The 13923-nt window shown below is 43.1% G+C and overlaps 1 protein-coding gene across 2 annotated transcripts in view; it reads left to right on the top strand.

Moving 5' to 3' along the window:
* LOC144790978 (cytochrome P450 2J4-like) overlaps nucleotides 1–13923 on the top strand; it is a 287604-nt gene that overhangs the window by 169058 nt on the left and 104623 nt on the right. For both annotated transcript variants that reach the window (XM_078665598.1, XM_078665597.1), the window contains exon 6: nucleotides 12886–13027. In XM_078665598.1, coding sequence (XP_078521724.1) covers nucleotides 12886–13027 — 142 coding nt within the window. The remainder of the gene's footprint in view (nucleotides 1–12885; nucleotides 13028–13923) is intronic.

Raw genomic sequence — 13923 nt, forward strand, 5'->3', positions numbered from 1 at the left:
TAGTTCATATCAACTTTCTTAGACCTTAATCTTCTAACATAATGCAACATAATCTGTGTTCCGCAATACACAATTACAAGCACACATAATATAGGCATTATGAATTTTAGTACTGCAGATAGCCATAAAGGCATCCAGTCCAAATTGGACCAATTACTTAAAACATCTGCTTTTGCACTTCCATCCTCAGGCATCTGTTGTCCCAAATTGTCCAAGTCCTCAATGGCCTTTGTAAGTGTTCTGTTATCTGCATCATCGGGCAATATCAAGGCACAGCAGAACGACTTTCCCATCCTGGTGCATCCACCACTATTCATCGCAATTAACTGGTCCAAAACATAGTGTTGTTTCAGAACCATGAGTCTCAAAGGTCGTAGTTCTTCTTTCACGGCGTTGAACCCATCACGGGTGTTGTTAACAAGCTGCATCAGTTCATATCTCATTACTTGGAGCCAATAAGCATTGGCTTTGGTCTGGAACACGGGGATAACTCCCCCAAAGTAAAGTTCAGCATCGTTGAAATCTTCCGGAATCTCATGAAATGTGTCATCTGAGGAGTACTTTTTGACTTCTCCTTTTCGGTGGTGGAGCAGGGTGATATCACCTGCCATTGGGTGTGCATAGATGTGGGAAATGTTCGCTGCTGGGACGACGAGATGCAATTCATGCATCGTCACGATGGAACAAAGTCCTTGCCATTGGGGGGGCAACTGCAGATAGAGATTTTTTCCGCAGATCCAATAGATGTCCATGAGGATGGATGTGCCGTACTTCAAGTTCGAATTAAAACTAGTGCTGTTGCAATTAGTATTCCGACCCACAGGAACCGTTCCATTACCTAGGAAGCAAAGGAGAGGAGACTTTAGCTTGTATGCTCTTTTCGTATTGTATGATGTACCCTCATTAAAAGTGTATCTTCTAGTTTCCCTACCCCATATCTCAGCACACTCCCTCTCTATATCCTCATTTAAATTATGTTTGTGCTCTTGCCCTACAGTTGTGCTACCTAAGGAGGCTGCCTTACATATTAAGTCATGTGGACCATTCCACTTGTTGTTGAAATAAATGTTGGCCTTCAGGTGTAGAATTGGTCTCCACTGACAAGGGCATGTGTCATGGGTATGGTTACATCGGTGATGTTCAGGTGAGTGGCATTTCGATGGGGGTGTTGGGAAGGTGAAGTACCCTAGTTTCTTATAGTGACGTTCCCAAACCTGCATTATGTCGGCTGGTACTTTCATATCACGATAAACCTCCATTCTCCTTTCAATTTCCAATGTGTTAGTGATGACCCTAAATGTTACATACTTGTCATCCCACTCTGTGGTATTTACAAATGCATCATCCACTTTGGCTGAGTGGAGCTGTATCTGACCATGTATGCGGCAAAGAAACAGGTGTAAAAGACATTTGGCTGTGGGTGGTGGGACTTCTTTAGGAAAGAGCAATCTATCTGCGCCTACAGCGTGAGGAATGTGTGAACATACAAAGCAGGACTCATTTGTGACCTTTCTTCCAACCTCCCTCATGTCTCTATACCACATGTTATCTAATAGAACGTTGTGAATCTCATTATCCTCTGCTCTCTCACTAGGGCGCTGGGAGTGGGAATCAGGCATAGAGTGCTGGTCGAAGGTGTAAACAACTGTCTTATGGAGATTACTGATCCAGTCTGGAATTTGCAAAGCCTGTTCTTCCTTACGTTGGGTACACGATGTATATCTAACTGGCACTATCTCGCGACTCATTCTATATCTAACACGTCTTTTCTTTTGGCGGGGACGTTCAGGTGTACCTGTCATAGGGGGATTCAGGGTGAGTTCAGGTACCAAGTCCCTATCTGTGGGGTCTGCTTGGGGTGAGGAAGGTGTCGAGGTGGGTGGTGCATAGGTGTCATAGCTACTGCTGGTGCTTATCCCAGTTTGCTTGTTACCAGGAAGTGTTTGGAACATGAGAAGCTCTGTGGTCTTTACAAATTTAATATTGCTAATAGCTCCTCTCTCTCTGATCGCACTGCTAACCAGCGGAATGCTGTTACTGAAACTACGAACATAACAAAGAATATTATTGCAATTGTACATATCTTTTTCATTGAAAGCTTGACATGGAGGGTGGTTCTGTTGCTGCGTCTCAGTCCGTAGGCCATCATACGATCTCCACATCCTTGATCTTGGATCGTTAGCTGGCACATGATGTCTTCTTTGCTGTCAATGTTCAGATCTTGGACGGTGACGGGTGGAACCTCAAAAAGTCCAATTGTAAGTGTTCATTGAATTGAAGTTTCTCCACTTCCGGACTGCTTCATATACAAAGATGTGTGTCCCAAAGCAGATAGGCGGAAGTTCATCAGAGATCGGACCCTTGTTCTTTGTCTTTGATATCTGAATGAAAAAGAACTTTGGAGCACGCATTAGTGCACATAAATGAACAACAATTTGTCGCTTACAATATCAGAAGAGGGCCCAGTGACTTGTTTTAAGTCTGGTGGAGAGAACAACCTCATACATTGATCTGTCAGTGACAAGCCGGTGAGATGTGATGTGATGAACAGAGCTGGGAGTAGTGTTCCTTAGTGTAAACAGAGCAACGGAAAGGCAATGTAGCCATTACCTTCCAATTGGGCACTATGACCGCCACTGTCACTGCGAATCACTGCGAATGGCATCCAGTAATCCTCAGTGACATATGACCTCACAAAGCAGGAATGTAGTTGCGGCCTTTGTGTCACAATGGACACATGGTCCGGCTACCACTACCATGACGTCTCTGTATCTGTGGCATTTGTCAAGCATGTCAACATAGTCAATGGAGCCTTGGGGTGGTGAACATGATACCACTAGGAACATGTGTAGGAAGGTGTAACTGAGTGTGTGCTATTTGCAAAAGCCTTCCTGTCCTTGTGTGTCTGAAAATTAAATAAACAAATAAAATCTGATTCCCGTGTACTCCCCTCTTCTTCCACAGCTCTTTTCCTTCAGGTGGGGCATTTTCTTATTTCTCTCTAAGGTGCAGCTGTGCAATGAAATCATAGTGCTGTGTATTATCAATGGTGTACAGGCATGATGGATCATCTTGCAATGTTGAGGGTGCATTTTGGGCAAGCAGAATGGGGGGGGGGCTCAATCATTTTGTGCTGGGGATAGAGATGGTGCCTGTCTGGGCCTTCTAGCTGCTGCTTGTGCTGAGTAATGTCTAGAGAGTCTTAGTAGTCATTCTGTAGTGCTCTTACTACTGCAGCTCCTGTACAAGTCAGATATACAACCACCTCTAAAGTCCGCACATTCTAGTCTGACAATATTGTAATACTGAGCATTGCTTATTCCCTGCATTCGTCCTTTAACATTGAAATCTACTGTGTTTCTGTATTCGTTTGCATTTTCCTAGCACTGGGCATGTATGACGTAATAGCTGTACACAGCGGTGCATATCCGGAAACGTATTCCTTATCTCTTCTTATCCATCTGCACATACATATTCCTTACTAATTGTTTTACCAAACTGTGTGGTCCTAGGCCACTCATTTCTTTGCTCATTTCCATAGACCAACGTATCTTCCCACAAGACCTTTTTCCTTCTTATCAATCTTATTGTTCGCTGCCAACTACAGGAAGCCTGTTTCCTGTTTGGCTCTACGCCCAGAATATGCTGTTGGCCAGGAATGCTACTTTATGAACATGGCCCGAAAATATTAAAGAAACTCTATTAATTACTCTGCATTTTATAATATCTGAAAACATGTGTTGTCTCTATTTGCAATATGCAAAATATACATGTTGTATTATAAAATAAAGATGGCTTATTTGTAATGCACATGTTCACTCAAAATGGTATATTGATGATAAACAGCAGATCTTTATTGTATTCCAACTCAAGGTATTCTTTGAATCCACCTTAGAAGGATGAAATGCTCAATAGACGACCTAGCAGCACATGATCTCGTGACTTGTGATATTTTTTTATCTGAAAAGAAATGTGATGCAACTAGTGTGCATTCCATTCCATCGTTTTATCTCTGGCTTGTGCCTGTGTCAGCTGCTGCTGAATTTTTTTTTTTTTTTTTTTTTGGAGGTAGGAGTAAATTATTCTACTCAGTTGCTCAGACTTGCAATATTTGGTGAAGTTTACAGTATGAATTATAATTGACCATTCACATAGAGAGACATTCATATTATTTTGGAACTGAAAGTATAACTCTCTATTTCTGGATGAAAATGCGAATAGTATACTCGTCGTCAGCGTGCAATGGGACACTGAAGAGGGCAGTCTTCAGGCCAACGATCAAACAATTCGACATAACTTGAGGAATTTTTGTTTGACAGACATCATTCTGGTCGGTGGTGTATCAGGAATAGAGTAAGTCATTGTGCCGTTCTCATTGAAATATATTCTCATATTTATTTTGGCCATCAGATCACGTCCCAAGAGGTTTACTGGGGTCTGTGGTGTGTAAAGTAGACGCTGTTGAATACGTTTACCTCCTATTTCTATTTGTACTGGCTCTGTGAAAGGGACCCTTAATATCGTCCCAGAGAAATCTAGTGTGTTTGCGCTCTGGTTGGAAATGGGCAGTGCCCCCTCCTTGATACAGGAGAATGTGGCACCTGTGTCAATCAAAAAACTACACGTGTTGTTGTTAATCATGACATTCACAACTGGGTCCTCTCTAATGTTTGTGATATATGACAACACAGGACACACTAGAGTTATCTGTGGGCTGTCCTAACTTGCCTGGTACTGCTGGATGGTGCCCTGTGAAACCGAATTGATGGGGGGCAGTACTGTAGCTCCCTGTGATACAGGAGCTTGAGTCTGGGGCACCATTTGGTACACAGGCATGTGTTGCTCTTCTGGCCGTTGTGCTGTTACATGTGTGTCACTTCCTAGTATATTCAAGGCACCTTGTGAAGAATTAGTGACAGTAGTCACTTGACTCACTGGTGTGGCTAGCCTAACTGCATCAAGAGCTTTTGTTTTCTTTAACTTGTGCTGTTCTAGTTTAGCAGCTGCGTTCTTAATAGCTAATTGCCTTGTTTGTGACATTAGATATCCAATGTCTGAGACATCGGGAAACTTCCGGCGCAGTTCGTTCCATAGCGCTGATCTTATCTTATTGAAAGGATCACCATTTAATTCTGAATTAGTGGTGGAAAGCCTTGCGTCGATGCGTGAAAACATATCCTCTGCATCCTTTCCAATCAGGGATGTGAGTAGGCTTCTCATATCCCAAATAGCCAATGACACACCTGTAGTGTCCTTTTCAAAGGCTTGTATCCACTTTCCCGCACCCTCTGTGAGGGGTGGGAGTTCTTTCTTCATTTTTTCTTTGTCCGTTAGGGACCAAGTGACTGAGATAGGGAGGTCATTGACCTCTTCGGACGGCAGGGGCAGCTGGTGTGTTACCTCTGTGGGTCTTGTGTTATCATACCTGCGTGCGTATTTCTTCCAGACCCTTAGGCCTTGGCGCATGTAGGTGTAGTTCCAATCATCATCTCCTGCTTCCTGCAAGATACATTCTTCAGCAGTGGCCATTTGCTCTGGCTCAAAAGATCCTTCTCGGGGCCAGACATTCTTTTGAAGTGCATTAGCCTTTGTCCAGTGTGCCAAGTTATCTGAAAATGGATTGACATAAAGGTCGCTCCCTTCTCCAAGTATTACTATCTCATTTGGCGTCAGACCATTGGTCAATGGCTGTCTTGGCCTGTAAAGGGCAATGTTGTTCAGTTCTCTAGATCTTGCTGTACGCAGGCGTGCTGTACCTGATACATCATATTCCTGTGGGATGTTCTCAGGTCGCCCTTCGTTACCTAACACTGCAATATTTTCTATCTCTCTTCTTCTCTGCCTTCTCCTCTTTTCTGCCTGTTCGAACATTTTTGGCAGGTCCAAATAGTCTTGCTCTAGCTGTGGTGTCATTGGTCTACGTGGTGTAACTACTGGAGGTGATGTCTGAGGTATAGGCGTAGGTGGTCGTGTCACCTGAGTGTTAAAATTAATGATTGGACGGAGCTTGGGGCACACTTAAGTTGGCTGTGAGAGAAGCTGCTGTGTTGATCTGTGGTGGGGCTGCACTTTGTGCTTCCTGATGTAAGTCTACCCATGACCCTTGCTGTGGCATGATAGTTGGGACCCCACCACTGTGTGGCCCTACCTCCTTCGCACCACTAGCTAATTCATCATTTGGTGCTAGTTTTTTCTTTTTACTAGATTGGCCCAAGTCACCCATCAACTCAGTCATGCTATCCCCTATACTGGCTAGGTATAATGACAGTTGCTGGAGTGTTGCTGTATTACCTGTGGGGCTTCTTGAGTACTGTTTGTGTGACATGTCCCCTGCTTCTCTATCCATTCTTTGGCATAGGTCACTTTTTGTCCTATTCCTGCTAATGTCTCCCTCAGTTACTACCTCAGAGGGATACTGTTCGCAGTCTCTTCTTACTTCATTGACCTGTAGCTGGGGTTCTTTCTCTCTGTTAGAACCTGTGTTAAGGGGCTGCCACTCATTCCAATATGTTTGTGTATCATAATGCTGATGACTAGGGGATCGGAATGGGCCATAATGTCTTGTTCTTGTTCTCGGGGGATTATGGTCCTCAGTGAGGAATGTGGGTGCTGGGCGGTCAAGTCTGGGGAATGGCATGTGGGAGCTGTGCTGTGAACCTCCAGAGGCCTCATTGCTCTCTTTATTTTCTTCCTGCTGGGGGCTGCAGAGTTGGACACATCTCATCTTTACTGTCAATAGCGTGTCAATTTGACCTGGCATTCCTGATGCTGCTCCCTGCAGTACTGGGCTTTGGGAGCTTAGTAATAGCTGGCCTACTGTACTCTCTGGTCTACTGTCTTGTGAATTATCTGAGATGTCTGGGGCTGAGGCATCGTCACGGCCTATGGCTGTCTGGACATTTGATAAGAGTTCTATGTCAGTCTTGATACCCTGTCCTGGATCAATGTCATCTGCGTCATAGGCTGGTGGATGTGCTGTGGGTGTGGACATTATTCTTCTGTGTTGTGTGTAAGCAGGGGTAAGAGGGTAACGCCACCGGGTGTTATTGTCAGCCTTACCTGCTGCAAGGATGTTACGTCAATTCCTAGGGCTGAGATTAGTGTCAAAATGACTGTACATGTCAGGTGTGAGACAGACTCAGGGGATGTTGCTGTACCTTCAGAAAGGGCAACAATACAGCCGTTTACTATGTGTACCGTGATCTGTAGTCTTGGGTTTTGTCTGGGCTGTCTGCTCATATCCTAGGGTTGTCTTTGGGCTGGGCAATCTGTGGCAGTGAAGGCAACAATACTAATTTCCTTTTAACATGCGGTTTTGTAGATATGCCCACATTTCTGGATAATGCGTCGTGGAAGGGTGTCTTTGTAGTAGTTCTGTGAGACTTGGTGATGGCTGCTGCTGCAGCTGGTCATGCAACTCGTGGGCGTGATGCTCACAGCCTAGTGGAGTGAGGGTATCCTGTGAATCTCCCTGCCCCTCCAGGCAGCTGGTGCTTGTAGGAGGCGGTGTGAGTGAATGCTGGTTGGCGATATCAGGGCTTTCACTATTAATTACACTACCTACTGACTGAAGTGTGAGTTGCGTTATCAGTGAGGGATGTTTACGTTGGCACTGGGAGGCACAGTCTCACTAGATGCAATGTAGATGCCCTTATCTCAGTACCCTGTGTGAGTGGTATTCCCAATAAGTCCCACGCTCTAGATATTAAGGAAATTTGGCTTCCGTTAAATTTCCTATGGGTTTGTGCGCTAACGTTCTGCACTGATATAATTCTATTGTCTAATATGTGCAGAACTACCTCAACTGGTTGTTGTCCACTATGGCTCATCTGTACTTGCCTTAGTTATATGTACATATATGTACCGGACATCTGGCTGATCTCCTGTCAGTTGTTTTCGGGAGTGGGGCAGTTTATCACAAGCTCATCACCTAATGCTTCTATAATGACGGAATAAAATGCCTCTCTAATTTCTTCCCTTTCTGGGCCGTTGTAAATACCTTCTGGGGAATTTTCAGGGAATTGCAGGGCAGTAGGGTGGCTACCAAAACAAGCCTCAAGGACCTTGCTCTTCAAAGGTTTGCGAGGCCACAATGATGTCACAATAGCAGGTACCTCTAGTCCTGGTAATGTCATAAAAATCTGCACGTGTATGGCGTGTGTAGTTTTGTATGTCCTATAGTCATGTATCCTGTTCATTTGTGTGGTATGTAGTTAAAATAAAAATAAAAAGAAACATTCCATGCTATACTAAATGACACTCAGTCATCCAGAGAGCGCAGAGTACTTCTCTGTGTCCTCCCTCGTGAAGCCTGCAGTGCTCGTGGAGGAAGGGGGCTATCCTGAATGCCATGTGTGCACACAGGAGAGTAGCAGCATTAATAAAAACAATATATCTATGACAATTGTGGTGCTCAATATGTTGTATCTTTGCGGGAACTCTTAGTTTATCAGTGGCAGATCAACACATGGGGATACATAAAAATGCATTTACAATCTCCCTAGTTATTGAATCTCACTAACAACCCAGTCTTTAATTGATGTTCACAAAATATTTGCAGCAGTATTTAGCAGGCCCTTACCCGAAAATAATAGGATTGGTATGGGGCCAGTCAACATAAGAAAATGGCCATGAGGAAAACAACAATAATAAAAAAAGAATTACTCCTTTGAACCTTATAAAAGACTCTTTACTTAGACACTAAGCAACAACATACAATCTTAAAAGAGTACCTAATAATTAGCAGCCTTAGTACCTGTGTTTCAGAAAGAAAAAGCAATGTACAACAGCGCACGCAAAAGAAGAGAAAAACACAGAGGGTACTATTAACTGGCGAAAATACACTGGCTAAAATGATAAATGTTCCTGATCACACAGCAGGAATTTCCCTGGTCACACAGCAGGGACAAGCGGTGTCTGAAAATACCGTTAGCTACGCGGATCTTTAGATTAGCTTCTTCTCCGTAACCTTATAAGTACAGAGGAACTCTCATTTGATAAATACCGAAAAGATGACTTACTCCACTCTTTTCCTTCTCCGTAACCTTATAAGTACAGAGGAACTCTCACTTGATAAATACCGAAAAGATGACTTACTCCACTCTTTTCCTTCTCCGTAACCTTATAAGTACAGAGGAACTCTCACTTGATAAATACCGAAAAGATGACTTACTCCACTCTTTTCCTTCTCCGTAACCTTATAAGTACAGAGGAACTCTTAAAAAGACAGACATATGCTTTTGGAAGACGCCAGACGCACCTTCCCTTCCCCGATAATCTATTAGACTTAGTCAGAGGTTCTCCCTTCAGAGATACAAACAAATGTCGAAAGAACTGCCACATGTATTCTCTCCTTCCCTGTATCCTATATACAACAGGGGCTTCCTTTAACCGCTAAATAAATGCTGAATAAAAAGCTAAATGTAAAAATAAGCGTTACAAAATGACAGATGCAATTCTTCTTTGTAAGCACACGAGGCGCAGCAATAACATGCAGCTAGCTATTTACAGAAAGAGAAACACGTAAATCATAGTAATGACCTAACTATCAGGCTCAGTCTCCATTTAGCACACAATCCCTCCTCTGCGCAAGATCAAATGGCGAAGCCAACAGACAGGGAGCATGGAAAAACAGGCAAGAGTACTGCTTGCGTCACGACACAACACACCTCTCCTCCGCACCCAAGAGAGAACCATGGCAGCGACGGGCAGTCAAATAATATGATGCTTACCCATGCGCTGTGTTCATCCCAATGGCCCGGCCGGAGAGTGGTGCAGAATTGCTTAACAGTTCGTACTTCCTCCCCTTTAATCCAGATGCATCCTGTTCAGTTAGTTTCTAGCCATCACGTAGCGAGGTCACCAAGATGTTGGAGGGAAAATTAATTGTGGGCAGGAGGGGTCAGGGGGCTTGGCGCAGCAGCTCAGAAGCCGCGCTGGGGAGACCGTGAGAGAGAACTAAGGGAAATGGCACACCTTAATTTGTAACCGGTGCTCCTGCAACGCTTTCTCTAAAAACAGGAAAAAATGGATATATGAGCCCTGGAGACTGTTTCTGAAAGTTGTACAAGTTTTATTAGAAGACACAGCTTCTAGAAATATTCAATGAGATCACAAGAAATCACATAGTACTTGGTAATGCTCCTAGCATTCTCTTGAAAGTCGCTTGGACCAGTTTGGATTTACAAAACAGTTTACAGCTGCTATGAGAGAGAAAATATGCTTTAAGTACACTTGTGAGCCTTAAGGCAGACTGCATAGAAAAAGGTTAAGCACATAGTATTGGGAACACTCGCCACTGTATATAAAGTCATATCCTGCAAGTACAAGTTAAACACCTTAAATGCAGCAAAGATAAAACAAGGTCAGAGAAAACATAACATTTCAAATGGTGAAATATAACTTTGAATGCAATAAGGAAAAAGCATTATAAAGCACAATATACAATGGAGGAGCATAGCCTATGTACATGGAACAAGGGCTATCTCGAGTAACCCCTGGGAAAAACTCCTGTCCGACACTCAAGTGCAGACGCGGAGTAGTTCAACGATATTCTCGCGGACAACCCTTTTATAGGGACCAAACAATGAGACTGTAATTACGTCATATCACGCCACCTCGTATCACATATCTTTCCATCGTCTCCTACGCCCCTGCCTGGTACCTTCCTATCATAAGTGTAGATGTAACCCCTTTCTCGTAATTGTGTGTGGCACGTACGCCAGTCCAGGCTGAGTTCCTGGCATCTTGACTGGAGGTTTGTCATTAATTCATCATACACAACACAAATGTGTTATTATTACTTTGAAGGGTTCTATTCATGCCTTTATGTGCCAGTCTGTGATACTGATTTGCTACTTTTGTCCTCATTTATCGGACTAGCTTTAGCTGTGGCGGGAACTTCCTCTTTCTCTGTTCACAGCTTTCAGGTGGGGGCCTGGGGTGTGTTGCAAGATTAATAAGGAACTTGACCTTTATCGTTCATGAACCTAGCATACAGTAGGGTGGGGGCCTAAATGAAGGGGTGCGAAGCCACGCAGACAAGTGGAGCTGAGTGAAGCTTGGGTCAGACCTGCTTTCTGCTTCTGCTCTAAGCTGAAAGAAAATGGCAGTGCTCAGGCCAACGTAACTGAGGCCTATAACACTCAAGCCGCAGGGCCTAAACAGGGGTTAATGCTGGCTAAGTGATAAGGGTGTGCTTGGATAACTATGCAGTAACATTATCTCCCTCTGTCACTTTCCCATAGGACGGTTGCCATAGGATATTTTGATTTTGTTGGGCATCTAGGTACTAGATTGCATCTTTTCTATTTTGGAGAGGTCTTCCTCTGTTGATATTCACTTCACAATGTCCATGGGACAATAATGGATGGTTATCTGTGATGTTGAGGAAATTAGCATTGACTTTTTTAATGGATCGACCTCTGTGTTTTTCCGTGGTTATTTATGTGGTTTGTCTGTTTGTGCTGCTGCCATCTGGTTAATCATGTCTTCCATAATGCAGTCTGACTCAAGGCACTATTTCACATTGCTTGTTTTAAGCATTCTTGGGTGTAATATGTGTTGCAGTTGCTTCGATTTCCAATCCTCCAAACAGCAAACATAGTGTAAAAACAGTATTTGCTTTTTTTTTGCAGCAGTGCAACTGTATGTAATTTGGATTTATATCTTTTTCAGTTACACAGCAAATTGTATTTACTTTAGTATATTTTTAAACCATAGAGGGCCTGATTTATATCTTGGTGGTATGGATACTCGATCTCAATGGCAACAGAGTATCCATACCGCCAAGACTGAGGACCGCTCACCCCATTTCAATGTGGAGGTGCCTGTGGTTTAATTAGGGCAGAGACTAATCTGCCTTATCCTTGATTAAACCCCTCTGATGGCCCAGTGGATTAAGGGCCATTGGAGGTTGACCTTTAATTCTACTTACCTAATTTAGATGGAGGTAAAACAGATTTAATTGCCCGACAATGCCAGGGAAACTTTGGAGGTAAGGGGCAGTGAAAAATACTACAAAATGCTCCCCTCACCATGAGAGAGACTGCCATGGTGAGGGGAGCATTGTCTTTTTTATTTACAAAACAGAAAATACTGTGTTGGGATTTTCTTTTTGAAAATAAAAAACAAAACAGTTTACCGGACAGTTCCATCATGCTTGACGCAGCTGTGCCTCAAACTGCATAAAGCATTAACAGAGACCACCATGCACGTGGTTCCTGGAAATACTTGGCGGTCACTTCATGATTTGGTGGGCGGAGGTGCAGTGAAGGCTTTGGAGTACATTTCTCCATCTCCCTGACTGCCAAACCTCTCTCTGACAAAATGTAAATTGGCCCCAAAGTTTGACGTCTAAGGTTCTCTTGATGTAATAGGAATATATACCTGGAGCTATGAGTTTGTGAAAAAAGAAAGTGCTAACATAGACAATCAACTGTAAAAAGCCCTCTGCTTAGTTTTTTACAAACATTTCAATGCATGGCTCACTGCCGGAGTGATCTGGTAACACTGATGGACTGTGTCCTATTTTGTAAAATGTATAACATTAGCAAATGCTGCATCAAGTTTGCACCCCAGTTCACAAGGAGGTCATTGGTGACCCATGGAGAACCCAGAGGGCTGCATGTTAAATACTGATTCAAGAATGTAAAATACTTTGTGATCCTAAAGCTGAATGTTACTAAGATCTATAATCAGAATTTAATTACAATGTAGTATGCAAAGAAAACTGATATAGAAACATGAAAGAAAGAGCAAGTTAAGAGCAGGATTAGGTTAGGTTCATCTGTAGTGTGGTTAGGATTTAAGCAATGGAATATGTGAAGTAGAATGTTGTACACCTACTTTCACTATCCTGAACTTGTCTATTACCACCTGATCCAGGGCTCTGACGATGCCACCACCACGTTTGACCAGGACAACTTGATACGCATTGTAATAGAGCTGTTTGGGGCCAGTATGGAACTCAACACAGCCACCATAAACTGGCTGCTCCTGTACATGATGACTAAACCAGATATCCAAGGTGAGCGAATAAGAAGGTAAAAAATTGTCTTATGGTGTTTGATGTAAAACGAATAATAGTTTTCAATATATCTATACCATGCTGGGAACTCAGCTTTAGATCATGGAGTGATAGAAGGCTTACAACAGCTCATTACAATATTTTCCCAGAGCCACTGCCTGTGTTCATTTAATCACGCAAATCTCAATATCCAAATCCACCACATGGTGCTATTTAAAGAAACCAAAATCCAAGATTACCGCCGTTGTGGCACCCATATCCACAGTGACTGTTTTGGCATGGGATTTGTCCAAATGTAACTAAATGCATTCAAAGATGCAGGCACACTGGTACAGGTAACAGTGGTGGGTCAGGGCAGGGAGAAGTGGACATATGATGGGATAGGGAAAGTAAAATAAAAATAAAACCACTTGCCTTACTTAACATGATTATGCAGATGAAGGCTCAGTGACATTGCAGAAATTGGGATGCTTGCAAAAGCAGAGGATTATAACCTGCAATCATGAAAAATATAATTTATGATATAACAGTGTAATGACTTGAGTCAGGAGCAGTTAACAATGTGAGCTGAGTGACGAGTCTTATGTACAGAGGATTCTAATGAGATACAATTGAAGATAATGTTTTGATAATGCATTCATTAACACATAATTAGTCCAAAAAAATAGCAGTCTTGGGATTTGCAGAATACATTTAGGGCCTCATTACGATGTTGGAATCCTTTCCGACCGACTCAGGTTCGGGGAGTCTGACCAACTGATTACGATGGTTCCAAACACTGTTCGCTCAGACTCCAATTGACTTCTATTGGAGCCTGTGTTCTGACAGACAACTCAGGCTCCCATTGAAAAAAGGGGTAGTTGCGGAAAACCTTGCCTCTGTGATGGGCACCCCAT

The sequence above is a fragment of the Lissotriton helveticus genome, chromosome 11 (genome assembly GCF_964261635.1).
Source record: "Lissotriton helveticus chromosome 11, aLisHel1.1, whole genome shotgun sequence".
NCBI lineage: Eukaryota > Metazoa > Chordata > Amphibia > Caudata > Salamandridae > Lissotriton > Lissotriton helveticus.